The 15,559-nt window shown below is 31.9% G+C and overlaps 1 protein-coding gene across 1 annotated transcript; it reads right to left on the bottom strand.

Annotated features, from left to right (window-relative positions):
• Positions 1–1,561: 1,561 nt before the first annotated feature.
• LOC137925253 (uncharacterized) lies at positions 1,562–13,289 on the bottom strand. The gene is made up of 8 exons (XM_068768676.1): positions 13,167–13,289; positions 12,968–13,095; positions 11,885–11,992; positions 9,742–10,405; positions 8,804–8,981; positions 7,541–7,732; positions 4,865–4,972; positions 1,562–2,167 (listed from the first exon to the last, which is right to left on the bottom strand). Exons 1-8 carry the CDS (start codon positions 13,201–13,203, stop codon positions 1,879–1,881), a joined length of 1,704 nt encoding a protein of 567 aa, XP_068624777.1. The 5' UTR covers positions 13,204–13,289; the 3' UTR covers positions 1,562–1,878.
• Between the last annotated feature and the right edge of the window lie 2,270 nt (positions 13,290–15,559).

The following is a 15,559-nucleotide window of genomic DNA, read 5'->3' as shown; positions in this document are numbered from 1 at the left end:
GGCAATGTCGGTATTTTCAATGCAATGTGAACATAGCCAAAAATAAATAGAAAATGATAAAAATAGACATAATGTATCATAAGATAGACAGAATAACTTAAAATATTTATTTTAAGTTATTATTAACAAAAGCTTTTTTCATTTGTAAGAAAAAAATTTACAACCTATTTCCAATTACCCTGTATTAATTGATCAGTATGATACGATACATATTTTTTTCTATTGGAATGCGACATGTCGGTAACTTTTAGTAAACAATACCGTATTTCATAAATGCTTTTTTGCATATCGTTACTTTATTTATTATTTGAAACCATTGTTTTTGGAGAGGGCGTACCATACATTAACTGACAGCTTATGATCTATGCATTTACCCCTTTAAAGCTATAACACCTATAACTTATCACTCTTGTATATACACTTAATAATACAACATTTTCCTCAATAATTCACCATAATATAATACAATTATATTCTAACTCACGTAGCTCTGTAAGAAAACCTCTATATTTTGTAACCAACACAAGTTATAATACATTCTATCTATTTACAAGTTCTGAAATCAACAAAAAAGTCAGTTCAATGAACTATTATTCATACCGCCTAATGATTCGGGAAAATGAAGACAATCACATATTGAAATGTCAAAATTTTTGTTAATAATTATGATTCACATGATTAACAATAAAGCGATTACTCACTTTTATGTGCTTATATCTATTTTATTTAATTAGTTTTTTATTAACAAAGCCCTGTTACCAGGGTGACGGTTATGTTCAGGAGAATTTTTTGTTCAGACTATAAAATAGGTAGGAACAAAAAACTGCCACGTTACAAATCTTTTTGACAGGACGAAGTCTGTCGGGTCAGCTAGTTTATAATACGTATTACATTTTAACATTTAATATGTAAGTATATGGCGAAACTAAAATAAATATCTATAACATTCACGACATTTATTGCTTTAAGTAATGGAGAAAAAAGTAATACCTAACAATCTTCGTAAATATATTTGTGCATATCGCAACACTGTCTCGTAAATACTTACCAAGGTACACTGAAAGAAATGAAAAAAAGATATCATTGTCACCAACAAAGTTTATCAAATTTATTTGTCATTTACATCATATATAACAAATATCATACAATTATAAATAACATTAATATAAAGATAATAATCAAAATATTTTATTATATATCGTTAAGATTATTTTTAAATAACTTATAATTATTTATCGTTCAGATATGTTCAATTAAGTCAATTATTTATGATATATAAACAGATCATATTTTAGAATTTGTTTTGTTTTCCTATCGCATGATTTTTATAATATTTTAATACATAGTAATCATTTAGTACCAAATGTCAACTTTTAACATAGTAATTCTGTTGTCTTTTTTATGTAAAAATATTTGGCACGGCCAAATCCACTGTTAGTACAATACAATGTTCTCTAAGTTTATAAAATTCTAAAATACAATGTAAAGATCTAACAAATATTGTCAAAAAAGTCGAGAATAAAATTAATTGTACCCAGTACAATAGTCTGAAGAATTAAATTTATTCTAAATTGTAAATAAATCTATAAATTAACAAGGGCAAAATTGTTAATAATATGTATGAAAGTTATATTATTAACATAATTATTTTAACTGTTAATGACAATTATATGAATACCGCCATCTTGCGGGGAAATTGAATTTTCTTTCGTACAATCATAAATTTGTGTTCAAACTTTTTTGTAATTAATTTTTAAAAATATCTTTATAGAATCATTTGTTATAAACACTGCAAAATCATGAACCTAGAACAAAAGCAGGAGGTAACTTACATTTAGCTTAGAATTAAAGAAAGTTCTAGAACTACCTGTGTCTTTGTCATAGATCTGCATCAAATATATCTTCTTCTTCCATAGGTTTTTTCTTCCTGGCAGAAAATTGTTCGCCAAGTAACTTCATCACCTGACCATGGGTCCTGGTTCCATTCTTAAGTGTTCCATAATTCTCTTTGACATAGAGTGCAAATTCATTCAAACCTCCCTTCCTTGCCGGCGTTGAGACAATAACTCCATCTTTGTTCTTTTTATTAACAATCACCTCGAACTTACCACGACAGTAACCGCAGCATTTCTTCGTCACGTCAATTGATTTTGAATGGCGTTGTACACTGAAAATATACAGTCTTAATTATTTTCAAAGATCCAATAATCATTTATATGTTGGTTTATTCAAATTATCATTCACATAGCTACATTTTCAGTGATCGATTATGTACGTCATGTGCAGAATTTCATAAGAGAATAATTCCCCAATAATGACATCCCTCAATTTAAAGATACGAGGGTTCAAAATTTTGGCCAGATCATATAAGAGCCAACAACACAATTTTTTTGTGGTCAATTTTACCATATCCTTAAAGTATACTAATTAATTTCCAGGTTTTCTTCGTCGTCGTCGTTTCAGCTCATACTCACCCATTGCAAGGCCTTCCCCAAAGATATGAGGGGATATACCACAATCGCCACGCTTGGCAGACGGGTTGGCGATCGCAATGTTATATAATGGAACTCAGAGGACACTGCTGTACATCCTCTGAAAAGTTTTTTGAGCGATTGCAATCCCAAATAAAGAATGCACAATGTGTGAATTATATATAAGACTATACACCAGGAATAGAATCCGCGACCTGCAATTCCAAGTCTCTGCCCTCTACCGCCAGGATACTACCTTCTATAAAAACATTCTTTTAAGCTTTTGTTTAATAAACTTCCGAGAGAGACATTATATAGGAGAGCACAGTAATACCATATACCAGTGTCTGCAAAAGAGTAACAAACTTTAGGAAGCACAGAGAAAAGTATAACAAGCTTATCTTTTGTACTTCCCCTGTTTCCGTGTTAGATAAACATATGAAATAATCAAACAACATTATTTATTTACGCACCAGAAAACTTTTCTAATAATGTTGGGTCATAAAGCAATATAATAATCTCGGTTTTCTTGAAATACATTTTTTTATTTATTATATTTGAATGGATCATTAATATCTAAGAAAAACAATATAAGGATGAACTGTGAAAAAATCATTTACCTTGCTTTTATGTAAGTTCATTTTAATAATGTAAAAAAAAAAACGATTTCGACTTTTATATTCGTAACACAAATTCAGAGAGAACCCTCTTTTTTAACCTGAAACCATTTCGCGAATTTACTATAAATCAAAATACCACGTACGTGTCCATCATACAAATAACATTTTGAACAAAAAAAATATTTTTCAATGTTTCAAAACGAGAAAGGACTGCGGCGTTCCCATGCAACCGACACAAGTAAACTGGCGTCCAATTTGCAAATCGAAAATTTCACGCTCGTCGCTATTCAAATAGGCAGTCGGTGGTGAATTTTCCTTTGACATTTGCTCAAAAAAAAAGTTATATACCATCAAATAAACGCTCTGAATATGAAGAGATTCTTTTATGTTGGAAATCTCAATTATTCTTGCGTGTAGAAATGTTTTGTGAACATTTTCACTGCGGACGTGGAGGTTTCAGAGTAATATTTTGTCTGTTTTTTTATCAGACTCACTATGGCTTTTGATTAAATTGTTTTATATAGATACGTACATTAGAGGCTGGAAATTATGCAATGTACAGTATAGGGTGCCGGATAAAAGACGCTGTGGGATTCTTTCTTGAGCCGAAGTCCAAAGTGGAAGTGTGTATATACATTCGAGCTCCGCCCGTATTTATAACGATGTAAATGAACAATTATATTTATGTGGGATTCCCCTTTTTGATGTGCCGCTGACAATGACGTAATGTTATTCCTATAACGCTTTCAGAGTATTGAAATTGTTTATTGATTTTTTAAAGACATTTGCAGAAATACTTCCACTCATCTTCCAAATGTTTCAAGTACCTCTCACCTTCTGGAAGCCACAGCACTTTTATATTCGAATCTAGTTAGACATTTCATTTCCTTTTATGAATTAACCAATCAGCAAACAGCGTACATTGAAACTTGTCGAACGTTTCTGTCTGCCATTGTTCGATTTTAAATGCCTTTGGTGGGTGGACAGGTTATGTGAGATTCCTACCCACTAAAACCCCCCCGGTGGTCGCCCTCTGCGCTATACAGGGGTCCACGATATCTCCCGGTCAGGGATCGCGGTCTTCCCTCGCGCTGTGCTATTTTAGATAGCCCGTCCCTGGGTATGCGTATATGGTTCACGCTAACCCCGAAACCCTCGTGGTGCTATTACGATGGTTTGAGACCACATCGAACCATCGTCCCCCTGAGAGTAGCCGAAGCTAGTGGGAGTTTAGGGCCTCTACCATAAACTCCATAAACTCCAACAACTCCGTAGGCTCCGTTTATGGCGGGGGACATCATACGCGTAAACTAGCCTAGCTTATCTTGTAGCTTGTGTTAAATACTCGATGCAACACATAGCCGATAGCGAGAAGTTGCGAGACACAATCACTGTATATTCACTACGTAATTACACCAATTTTTTTTTAATTTTCATCTGTCTGTTTGTTACTGATCTTATACTGGCACGTAGCTGATATAATAAGGAGTAACGCAGGCTATTTTTATTTAAAAAAAAATAATATTTTTTATTAAATTCTACGTGGTCGAAGTCACGGGCGCAGCTAGTAGCTAATAATATTAGTATTGCGATTTTAAAACGTACCATCTCGTTTTTAATCTGTTGATATCAGAAAATATGTTGCACAAGATATTTATTACAAAACTAAACGAATGATTAAAGATTTGACAGTTATTACCGATCATCCTGAATATTTACGTTGTTCAGATTATACTTCAATATTATAAATAGATATATGCAAACATTACATACCTATATCCACATTTAGTGCATTTATAGCAGTACTTGAAATATATCTCCAAGTCGTGATGACAAGATATCTCTTCCAGTTCGGGAATTTTTTTCAAAGCCCGCGTTGTCCTGTGGAAATGATATGTACTGAATTATAATGATGATGATAATGGTGATGATGTCATGTAATATTTGCATTAGCGTCCGTGGTTTTATTTGTTGGAATATCAATTCGTCCCACCAAATAAACCTGTATTATGCTATTGCGTAATTATTCCGTTTTTGTCGAATTCGGCATATACATCTAGTATGTTTTTTAAATAGTCTCCGTTATTGGGGGCCACTCTGCTCTCCCTATATTTATGGGACAGGGCATTACAATGTAATTATATTATATAACATCCTTAATTAAAATACCCTTTTACTTTCACAAAATCTTACTTTTAAAAATGAAGGTAGAATCGTAAAATCAAGTACGATTATGGAGGAAAAATGATTGATAAGTTTCTAGTACTTGCTATTACTGGCTACTTTTGTACTGTTTCATAAATATATTTAAGGTAACTTCTTATTACGATCATATATTTTAAAGAATCGATCACAAACTAAGCCAATATGACTCCAAAAAAAACTGTAAGGAACTATTGCGGTGCTTTCACCATAGTTGGCAGAAATGTACACATGAATAATATCGTATTGCAACCTTAATTATGGCAGTTAATATCAAATTTCGCTCGAATAATATGGTAAAGGATATTGCTCTAAAAACGTTTAAATTTAATTCCAGTAAAATCTATTTTTCGTAATAATTCAGATAATTTTTAGAATATATATGCAGAAATTAAATACATGGATGCAGAAAAATAGTTTTGATTTGGTATATAAGTTACACTAGTAGGTTGAATATAAAAAAAGTTATTAAAAAATCGTTTTTTGTTTCTCCTGTAAAATTTGATTTTTGCGATTACGGGTTTATTTCGGAGTGACGAATTATAATTTTCCTTTTTTTGTTCATGTTCGCTCATGCTCATTGTCGACTTGTACGCAAATTAATGCTTAAGTTACTCAAGTTTCTTCTTAAGTTACATAGTGACGTTAGCAAAAAACTTATCTAAACCTCTTTTAGAGGTAGCAAAATTGAGGGCTCCATCGAGAGCCTCGTCTTGTGCTGCTATCTTCTCCTGTTTTAACGGATCAGGAGATCATTGAACTCTTAAATCTCTGATGCTCCATGATATGGCGAATGAGACGCCGTGAGGAAAACGACTACCACTTTATACCCGTTAAAAATTCTGACTCAAGAACATATAACAAACTTCCACAACCGACCCACGATTGCTATTGCCTGGCTTTGGACATTCTGGACATTACGTGGGTATTTAGACACTCGCGAGAATAATATCACAGAGTTTGGATGGTAGCGCGGCATATCAGATGGCACATCGTTTGTTGTGGCGATATTTGTCGGTGTAGTGTCCTGTTCTGGCGGCGTTCCTGAAGGCTAAGGACATGTCACACAAATCGGTTGCTCGAAATGATTCGATAAGGCTCAAAGCGTACCGTTTAACAAACTTAACTATACACACGGCTACCATAATGGTATATATGATTATGATACGAGATTATGTAGACGAGTATCATTAGTTAAGAATGCGTTTACACGAATCTCATTTCACCATCATTTCATAATTTTTGGTCTGTGTTCCATTGAGAAATTGTGATTTAGTGTGTTCGCGCGTTAATTTCTGTTAAAATTATGTATTTCTTGAACGTAGATTAAAACTGAATTTTCTCTTAATCGAAAGGAAGATATAAAAATGAAAATTCATAAATTGTTAAAAAATCAGCGACATGTAAACACATTTTGAATTTCTGCACAATCGTTGACGCCCACAGTTTTCGTATATATCTTTTTTATAGATAAACTTAATATTTTAATAATTAGTAGGAACACATACATCTTATGGCGTCAAATACTTAGCGACGAGTGTACGGCGGACGGACTTTATCGCCAGTCGTTCCCACACGCCCGTCGCGCCTGTTCGTTTGAGTGATATCCGCGTATTAATTAAAGTTAATTTAAGCTGTTTCAAAAAAATTTAATTTCATCTTCCATACAGACTTCCGTACAGACCTAGTAAACACACTGAACTCTCATACCGTACACATTCATTTGTTTCAAAGTACTAAACGGCGAACTTAATGCCGAAGGCTTTTTCTATATGGACACACGGCACCCAGATTTAGAGTCCATAGTTTGTGAGGGATAACGAGATTAATAAGTACCTAAATATAACAACAGTGAAAGGTATCCAGCAACAACGTATCAAACGTATCGTTCATCACCTCAATCCACTTGCTTTTGGATTACTTATCGACACCAATTTGGTTAAAAGGTTAAAGAGAAACCACATGCTGTGGTTGGACAGTAAGAAACTCTCTCCTGCTCTTTTAAAAGCCATCGCCAATCTATTTGATTATGGTTTGCGAATGATTAGAGATGACATAACCAAAATGTCATTGAAACATGCCTTTAAAACATACCACTACACTTTTCAATAATATCATATTAGCTAATAATGGGTATTCACAATACGTTTATTACAAAATTATTCACCATGAAAATATTACTAGAGACGTACGATCATCACATACTAGCGTGTAAAAAAAACTGGTAAAGATGATAAAACTGCCTACCACTTCTTCCACAGAGGACCATGACCAGCACGCAGTTCACCGTCGATCAGCCAAGTGGCTGCGTGGCAGAGCTCGTGGATAAGCGTGTCTCGCAGTCTCTGAGGATTATCCACTACTTTGGTTGATAACTTGATAATTGATGTCCGGATTCTGTCTCCTTTAGCGTTCTTTATAAGTCTATTTGTTGCTGTCCTATAACAAAAGATTCTTTGTCACCGTCGTTTCAGCCAATAGACACCCACTGCAACTCATAGGCCTCTCCCAGAGTTACCTATGTGTATACCATAATCGCCTTACTAAAGCTGGTAGACGATCGCAGTGTAGTAATATGGTATGCACAGGACGCTGCTGCACATTCTCTAAAAACTTGTTTATGAGCAAAACAATCCTATATAACAGAGTTGGCCAAACTGCGGCTCTTTGAACGATTATTTTTGGCTCTGATTGATCGTCGAATTATTTCAATAAATTTATATTACCTATGTCAGCTTCTGAGAAATCAAAACAAATTACTGGTGTGAATAATTATTTTATTCCTCCCTAAAATTAGTAAAAAATAAATACCGATCATAATTAACAAACCGGCATCTTAAGTATTATTAGGAGTGCTGGCATATACATGTGCATTATATCTAACTTCAATACACATATTTTGCACTTTTGTCATATAATTTTGGTAAACACAATTTAAATTTAAACAAATCTCATTAGTTAAAGGTGTTACGACCTATTTTATTCTATGTATTCTGTGGTAGTTTCTAATAACTTATTATATACATATTAACAAAAGGAATACATCTTAACAGCACAAATCATGAAGATAACCAGTAAGATACCCATTAATCTACACTGGGCATCATGGACCTACACCGTAAAGATAGTATATAAAAATTACAATGCATAACAAAATATTTCAAATAATATTTCTCCATCTATGAATACTAGTGGATGTAGATATATATGTTCCATTTTGCAAATTTCTAATCTATTAAAAATAGTTTAAATAACCCAAACTCATATTAATTATAAAATAGTACTATATAACCGGTTGAATAAGGCCTACCACTAACGTCTCACGACGTCTTTAATAAGGTCATCTGTCCACCTAGTGTACGCACTTCTCCTGGCCTTCATGCTGGCCTTTACCAGTCGTAGCGGCTGTGCTTATCCTCTTTGGTCCTCGGTCCCCACCTCATCGCGCTTCCCTAAGGCGCGGTACAGCGGTTTCGGTAGCACTATAAATAATATATTCCAAAATATTACCCAGCAGTGGTTCTTAATTTTGTATCCCAAATAATTGGCATGTCTTTGTCTAGCTCATCAGCGAATACAATTTTATTGAAGTCCACATACAAGCGACGAGTTAGCTGTTCTCGCAGGTTTTTGTAGTTATCTCTGTACTGTATTGCTTCAGGATCACATCTCCATGATGGAACATTGTCTGGAAAAATATGAATGCTATTTTAATTAAACTTTTCATATCAAGTACGTCATTTATTTAATAATACATCCTGCTTATTCCTTTTTTATACTACAAAACAAACTCATTGTATTAAAACACAAAAAGCAATCACCAAATTGGTTTCAGTTACACTGATATTATAGTTATGGACATTTGGTCAAGACACGACAGAAAAAGCTAATTAATTATGTTGTCTTAAAATGTGAATACTGTAAAAATGATGACTTGATAGAAGTGAGGACAAAATGGTCAATTCCAATCAATGGTCATTCATGTCACATCAGCATATATTGAATAATCTCTCTCATTTTAACCAGGCTTAAAGAGAATCTCATTTACATATATTAAAATAAATTCCTATTTCCATTGGATATGCAATACCTTGAACACGACTTTACCATTTAGATTTAATTTTTAATAAGTTTTCTGATGTTGCACAGAATGTTTAAGAATTTCAGAAAATGTAATGACCTTTGAAATCTAAAGTATTTGATAGTTTGTTTGTTCAAATTCAAACATTTGTCAGTTTATAAGCTGCAAATCTACTAATACTGTTCAATATCAATAAATAAATGAAGGAATATCTCTGATATATGTTACAATAATTTATCTTTTCTATTCGAATATGACTGGCCAGAAATTGGTCAATAAGTCAGTATCATCTGTCATCAGTATAATCTGTCGGAACAGCAATATTATATAACTTAACATTTATTTTTTTAAGTAAAATATATCTTACCCGCCAGAGATCCAAGGAAACTGACCCTCTTAAGCAAGTCATTTACAGGTGTGACATTAACATTTCCAACTCTCTTTGTCAAGACATCAATATCAGTTTTCATGCTGTCCACCAGCTGTGTGACAGTTAGACCTTGAAGTTTCTTTGTTGTGCTATTTACCGATTTTGGTTTCGTTTTAGGTACCTCGGGTGTGTTTGGAATTTTTTCTGTATACAATTTCTTTTTACATTTTTTCTCTGTGTTACTATTATCAGTGTTACTTTTATGCTTTGCATCTGACCCCGTTAAGTATAACAATTTATCCCTTTGCAGATCAATTTTAACATTTTCTTTATCGCTACTGTTATCATCATCATTGAATAATTTCTTTGATATGCAATCAAAATTGTCCTTTTTGTGAGATAATGTTTTAAAAAGTGATGGTATAGTTTTCCACGCTTCGCCATATAGGTCATTCAGTATTCTCTTCTGAGACTGTTGAATCGTTTTTATAGAACATTGTTCTAATGATTCATTAGCTACGTCTTTTGGCGTAGACGGCATTGTATCATATTTTGGAGTTGCACAAATTATGTTTTGTGCAGGTGACCATCCACCACTGCATGGTTTAGATTCTTTTAAGGGTGTTACAAATTTTTCTTCTTTAGTTGAATTCAATGATATCTGTAATGAGTACATTAAAAACATCTGTAATTGAATTATAGTGACTTTAATATAAATGTATACTTAACATAAAAGGTATCTCTTATATTATGATAAGTTTGTACTTCTCTCTTATTTTTAAAAACTACTCTTATGAATAAGGTTAGTGTGTCCTAATTTTGGTCTACATTTACCTATTTTTTATTCTACCTTCATATTGTTTATATATTTCTGCTTAAGTATATTTTAATAGGTTTTAATAGACAGGTAGTGGTACCCCAGCAATAGAGAACTGAGATTTGTGGTTTTTTTTTTCTATAAAGCCTCGTGAAATCTCATTCTATCACTCCAAAGGGACCTTTAAAAACTTTTTAGTTCAAATTTTGCTGTACAATATTTACTAAATTCAATTCTAATTAAATTATATGTAAACCTAGTAATATAAACCTATTTATACTGTTAAAAAATTAAAATTACGTTATCTTTAGATTACTTATCTATATCTGATGCCATTTTTGCACTTGTACAGTTATTGATGTAATAACGTTAATGGTATTAACTTCAGGGTAGATGATATTTTTTTTTTCACTCAAAGGCATCAACAATTATCCTTATGTTTTTTTTCTCATACATTTCATCTCATACATTTTACTTTTTTATTATCTTACTTTTTAGGCCTTTTTGTTTATTATTCACCCCCCTATTTCAATGTTACATGCATGTCATTCTGTTATCAATAATAGGTAACATTTAACATACCATTATAACTTTTCCTTATATAATCTTACTACCTATTTATATATAATTTAACTGCATCTTAAATCTATCAACTATATATAAAACTAAATCTATTTATCCAGCACCTTATCCATTTTTGGTCACCTTTGTGCTGGCCCAGACCTCAATGTGCGGCTGTTCCTGACCAGCGCTTGATGTTTAACTGCTTAAATTAATGACATTAATAGAGGTCTCGGATAAATTCTCTGTCAAGTTTTAGCACATAGACAATCTAGGCATAGACCCCCTTAAAAGATATCTCTAGGGGCACATTCCATAATTGCTACTCTTGGCAGATTGGCAATCACAGTGTGGTATTATGGCATGCAAAGGATGCTGCTGCCTATACTCCGGAAACTAGTTTGTGAGCAGTGTCAATTCTTTATAATTAATGCACGTCATATGCATTATATAAGAATTTAACCCAAGAATCGAACCCGCTATCCATGATCCCAAGTTCGCTCAGTCTTCTACCGTTGGGTTACCACTGCCTGCTTAGTATTCATTGCATTCCAGGACTAATTAAAATATCAACTTTACACTTAAACAATTATTATAAAACTGCAAAACATTCAAAACCAAAAAGTACAATGTCTAAACAAAGTTTAACTACAAAATTATGCACATTTCACCTTGGAATCATTAATTAGATGACTGCAAAGGTTTTAGTGTCGTCAACATGTCAATTCAATGGCATATATTTATTTTTAATTAAAAACTTACATTTCCAGCCTTGCTAGGTTTGTTGTCCCATTCCTTTATCGGTTCCTCACCAGATAGGTCACATGAATCATTTATCACTATAGGTGAATAGATCTTCTGTGGTTGTGTCTATAAAACATAATAGAAAATAATAATAATAAGAGTTAGAAAGAGCAAAATAATTTTTAATTGGGGTATATATTTAAACAATTCACAAAACTAAAAAATCACAAATAAGGCGCATATTGCTTAAGGATCATATAGAGTGTATTTTTTAAAGAAACCTAATGACATTTTATGATCGGAACGGTATTGAGACCTACCGGATAAAGCTATCGAAATTTATTTTTAAGACACCTATGCTGAATCTTTTGAATATATACTGGATAATTTTTTTTTAATCATGGTGACACATGTATCAGCAGTATAGCTACAGCAGTCTTTAAATAAAAGAAAAAAAGCTTACATAACAGTTTCAAATTACAATATTGGGAATAAAGGGCTTACATCATTCAAGAGCATTGTATGTGTTAGGTCTATCTCTGTTTCCTATTACTATGTTATTAGTGTACAGAGAGATTTTAAAGGAAAGTATTTCTAGCAAGTGTTCATTTAAAAAATAACAAAAGACCAGCATCTATGTCATAAAATTGATCCAACACAATTTTTACTTTAGGAAAGCCAGACCTAGTAGACCATAAAACTAGTTATATACTTAACTTTATTTGCAACTCTATGCCAAATCATGTACATTGTATATAGTTCAGAATAATGATACTTAATCAAACCATCTAACTTACTAAAAGAATCCCAGCAACACAGAAATATACTGTATGACCTCTTAATTTACCATGGAACAATTTTCCAATTTTAAAATAAGGTGAGATACAGAACACTAGTTATGAATCAATTGATAAATAGATTGTTAAGGGATGAATTGACTCCTGACTTATGATGTTTTATAGCAGATTTATAAAATATTATCAAGCATCTTCAGAATTTTATTAATTAATAAGTAAAATTATAAGATTTATTAAGTTTTTGTAGTAGAAAACAGATAATTGATGAATTATAATATTACAGAATATTGTATAAATATCATACCTTTTTACCGTATTCAGATTGTAATCTATCAAACGATTCGTCAAGTACAATAATATCCGGCCTTTTTTTTGGTTCCTCCTTCAATTCTTCCTTAAGACGATTTTTCTTTAGCGATAACTTTAAGAAACCTAAAATTTTAGATTACATATTTACAACTTACGAATACTTCTGCGTAAACATAAAACATTACTACACTTACGATTTCTGCGGTTACTTTGTTCCGATTTCGTATCCATATTAAAAGATTTGTGGTCGTTCTTAATATTTTAGCAAATATATTTAATCTAAAATGTTATTACAATAGTATAAAATTTTAAACTCGAAAAAGTCGTTACGAACGACGAATATTGATTGATTTGACAGGTGACGTGTGTGACGAAAAATCTTATATTGTGTTTTAGCCTCCTGCAATACAGATTTCGAAAATATAAACTAGAAAAGAAAAGCAAATCATTCTCTATATAAAATGTTTTTGGTTTTCTCACCGAATTACATAATTTTTTTTAAATTAAAGTTAAATTAGACAGCTAATATTTAAAATTCGTGATTGTATGTAGCATATTAAGGTATTTACAATGCCTGGGAACCAGTCATTATTATCGGCACAATCGAGACATTTTGTATAATAGAAGAGAAAATTGTTATCCATTAATTATTTAATAGGCCATTTTGAGTAGGTAGGGAAACCTGTAATATTTATGTATTAATTTAAGCCTAACATGAGAAAACCAACATTGTTGTATTTACGAGTTTAAACTATACTTCTTAAAATCCTGTACTAAATATATTAAAGTTAATGCAAGTATTATAAACATAATTGTAATACATTTTAAACATAAAATACAAAATTTTATGCAACTGTTATAAATTACCTAGCGCTTAAATTTTAGTACGAAAAGAAGTAAAAAACTACCTTTATTTTATTGTCTGTGATTTTTTAAAATTTTTATGAGCAGAATATTTATAATTTACATAACAAAACAATCATAAAGAAAGTAGACGGAATGATAATAAATTAACCAACATACCTGACATGGAAATTAAAATCAAGCATTTGCTAAATAAAATGTTAGTTTTATATTCCTAGTTGCATCAAACATTGTAATAGCTACTTAATCTGTTTAACGCCCATTTGTCATAATTGGGTGGTAAAATTTGAATGCAAAGTAATGTCAAAGAAAATGCAATGAATAATAATTTATTTTTCATTTAAGGTGTTTTATGTGTTCTTGCAGAATATAAACATTAAATATATAGATTTGCGTAAATTGTTTAAGACAAGTATAGACTTCAACTTGTATATTTTTTGTATTTAGTTATTTTTTATGCTAGAAAATGGCAATACACTACAACCATAAAAGTAGTAATATTCGAAATAAATATCTGCATATATGGAAAATTGCAAAACTTTATACTAAATAAGGTGCCGATCAAAGTTGAACTCGGAAATATTTACACATAGTTTTATGTCGTTATGGTTGTAGATATTTTTGTGAACACTTCAAAACAGTCGGTTATTTCTTTAAAATTCGAAAACTTTAATTCTTTAAAACGGTTTTTCTAAAAATAGGTTGAAAAACTTAATATTTAAATTTAAAATATTTTTGCAAAAATTAATGTGATGAAACACTCCGTCTAAGTTTGTCAAGTCGTTTTTTCTGATAAGAGCGCGTTTGAAACCCTCATACCTACATAGGTATGATATAATAGCATAATTCAATTTTAAATATATATTTAACGTTGAAGTATGCCATTATAGGGAAGCTCATTTGATCGTAGGTTATATCAAATTGGTTTCTTATGGTATTCTTTTCGAGACGTGTACAAATCATCATTATAATGTTTCCAAAGATCGTCTCAACGACCAGGTTTGCGCTGCCCGCATGTAGCGATTTACTGCGACCTTGATTATTTTGTCGGATCATCCACGTCGTGTCTACTGACTCTAGGTCGCCACTGGGGAACCTTTTGGTCTCAACGGCCGTCGAATGTACAGCTGCGTCGGTGACTACGCACACAAATGATCACTGCGAATGATCCAAAATAGACAATAAAACGGATTAATGAATACTCGTTTTATAATAAAATAATATAAATAACAATTAACCAAAATAAATCTTTTATCAATAAATTTAATGTCTTGGGAATAGTTTTATTTTGGTTAATTGTTATTTACGGAGCGGCAGACGTAACGTATGACGTCCAACTACAAGTTGTGCAGATGACCTTGTTAAGCTCTTCAGACATCGCCGGATGCAAGCCGCTTCTAACAGGTCCTTCAAGGATTTTTTTTATTTTGTAGGTTTATGTCCAGTAATGAACGACTTACGGCTGAAATGATAATGATGATGACGATTAAATGCATCATTTGCTAAATTTATCTTTGTTTAAATACTATCAACTCGAGATAAAATGTAATCGATTATGTGTGCTAAGATCGCTAGTTTGAATTTATTAATGCAAAATAGTTAAAAGCTACCTTTCACGATAATCAGATAGCAACTAAACAAGCCGTGGTATGGTCCACAGATTAGAGTAAATAATGCATATTATCTGATAGTCTAAAATGGAGTTTCCTATCAGTGGTTGATA

This window comes from Battus philenor, unplaced genomic scaffold (genome assembly GCF_028537555.1).
Source record: "Battus philenor isolate CCGP_79_NKW_IND1 unplaced genomic scaffold, ilBatPhil1.0.hap1 SCAF_26, whole genome shotgun sequence".
Classification (NCBI taxonomy): domain Eukaryota; kingdom Metazoa; phylum Arthropoda; class Insecta; order Lepidoptera; family Papilionidae; genus Battus; species Battus philenor.
The sequence above is the reverse complement of the archived record's forward strand: the minus strand, read 5'-3'. Positions and strand labels throughout refer to the sequence as shown.

Coding starts and splice junctions, on each gene's coding strand:
- LOC137925253 (XM_068768676.1), bottom strand. CDS start 13,203: ATGGATACGAAATCGGAACAAAGTAACCGCAGAAATC. Junction 4,973..7,540: donor GGTCCTCTGTGGAAGAAGTG/GTAGGCAGTTTT, acceptor TCATTTCCACAG/GACAACGCGGGCTTTGAAAA. Junction 2,168..4,864: donor TGCACTAAATGTGGATATAG/GTATGTAATGTT, acceptor GTATATTTTCAG/TGTACAACGCCATTCAAAAT.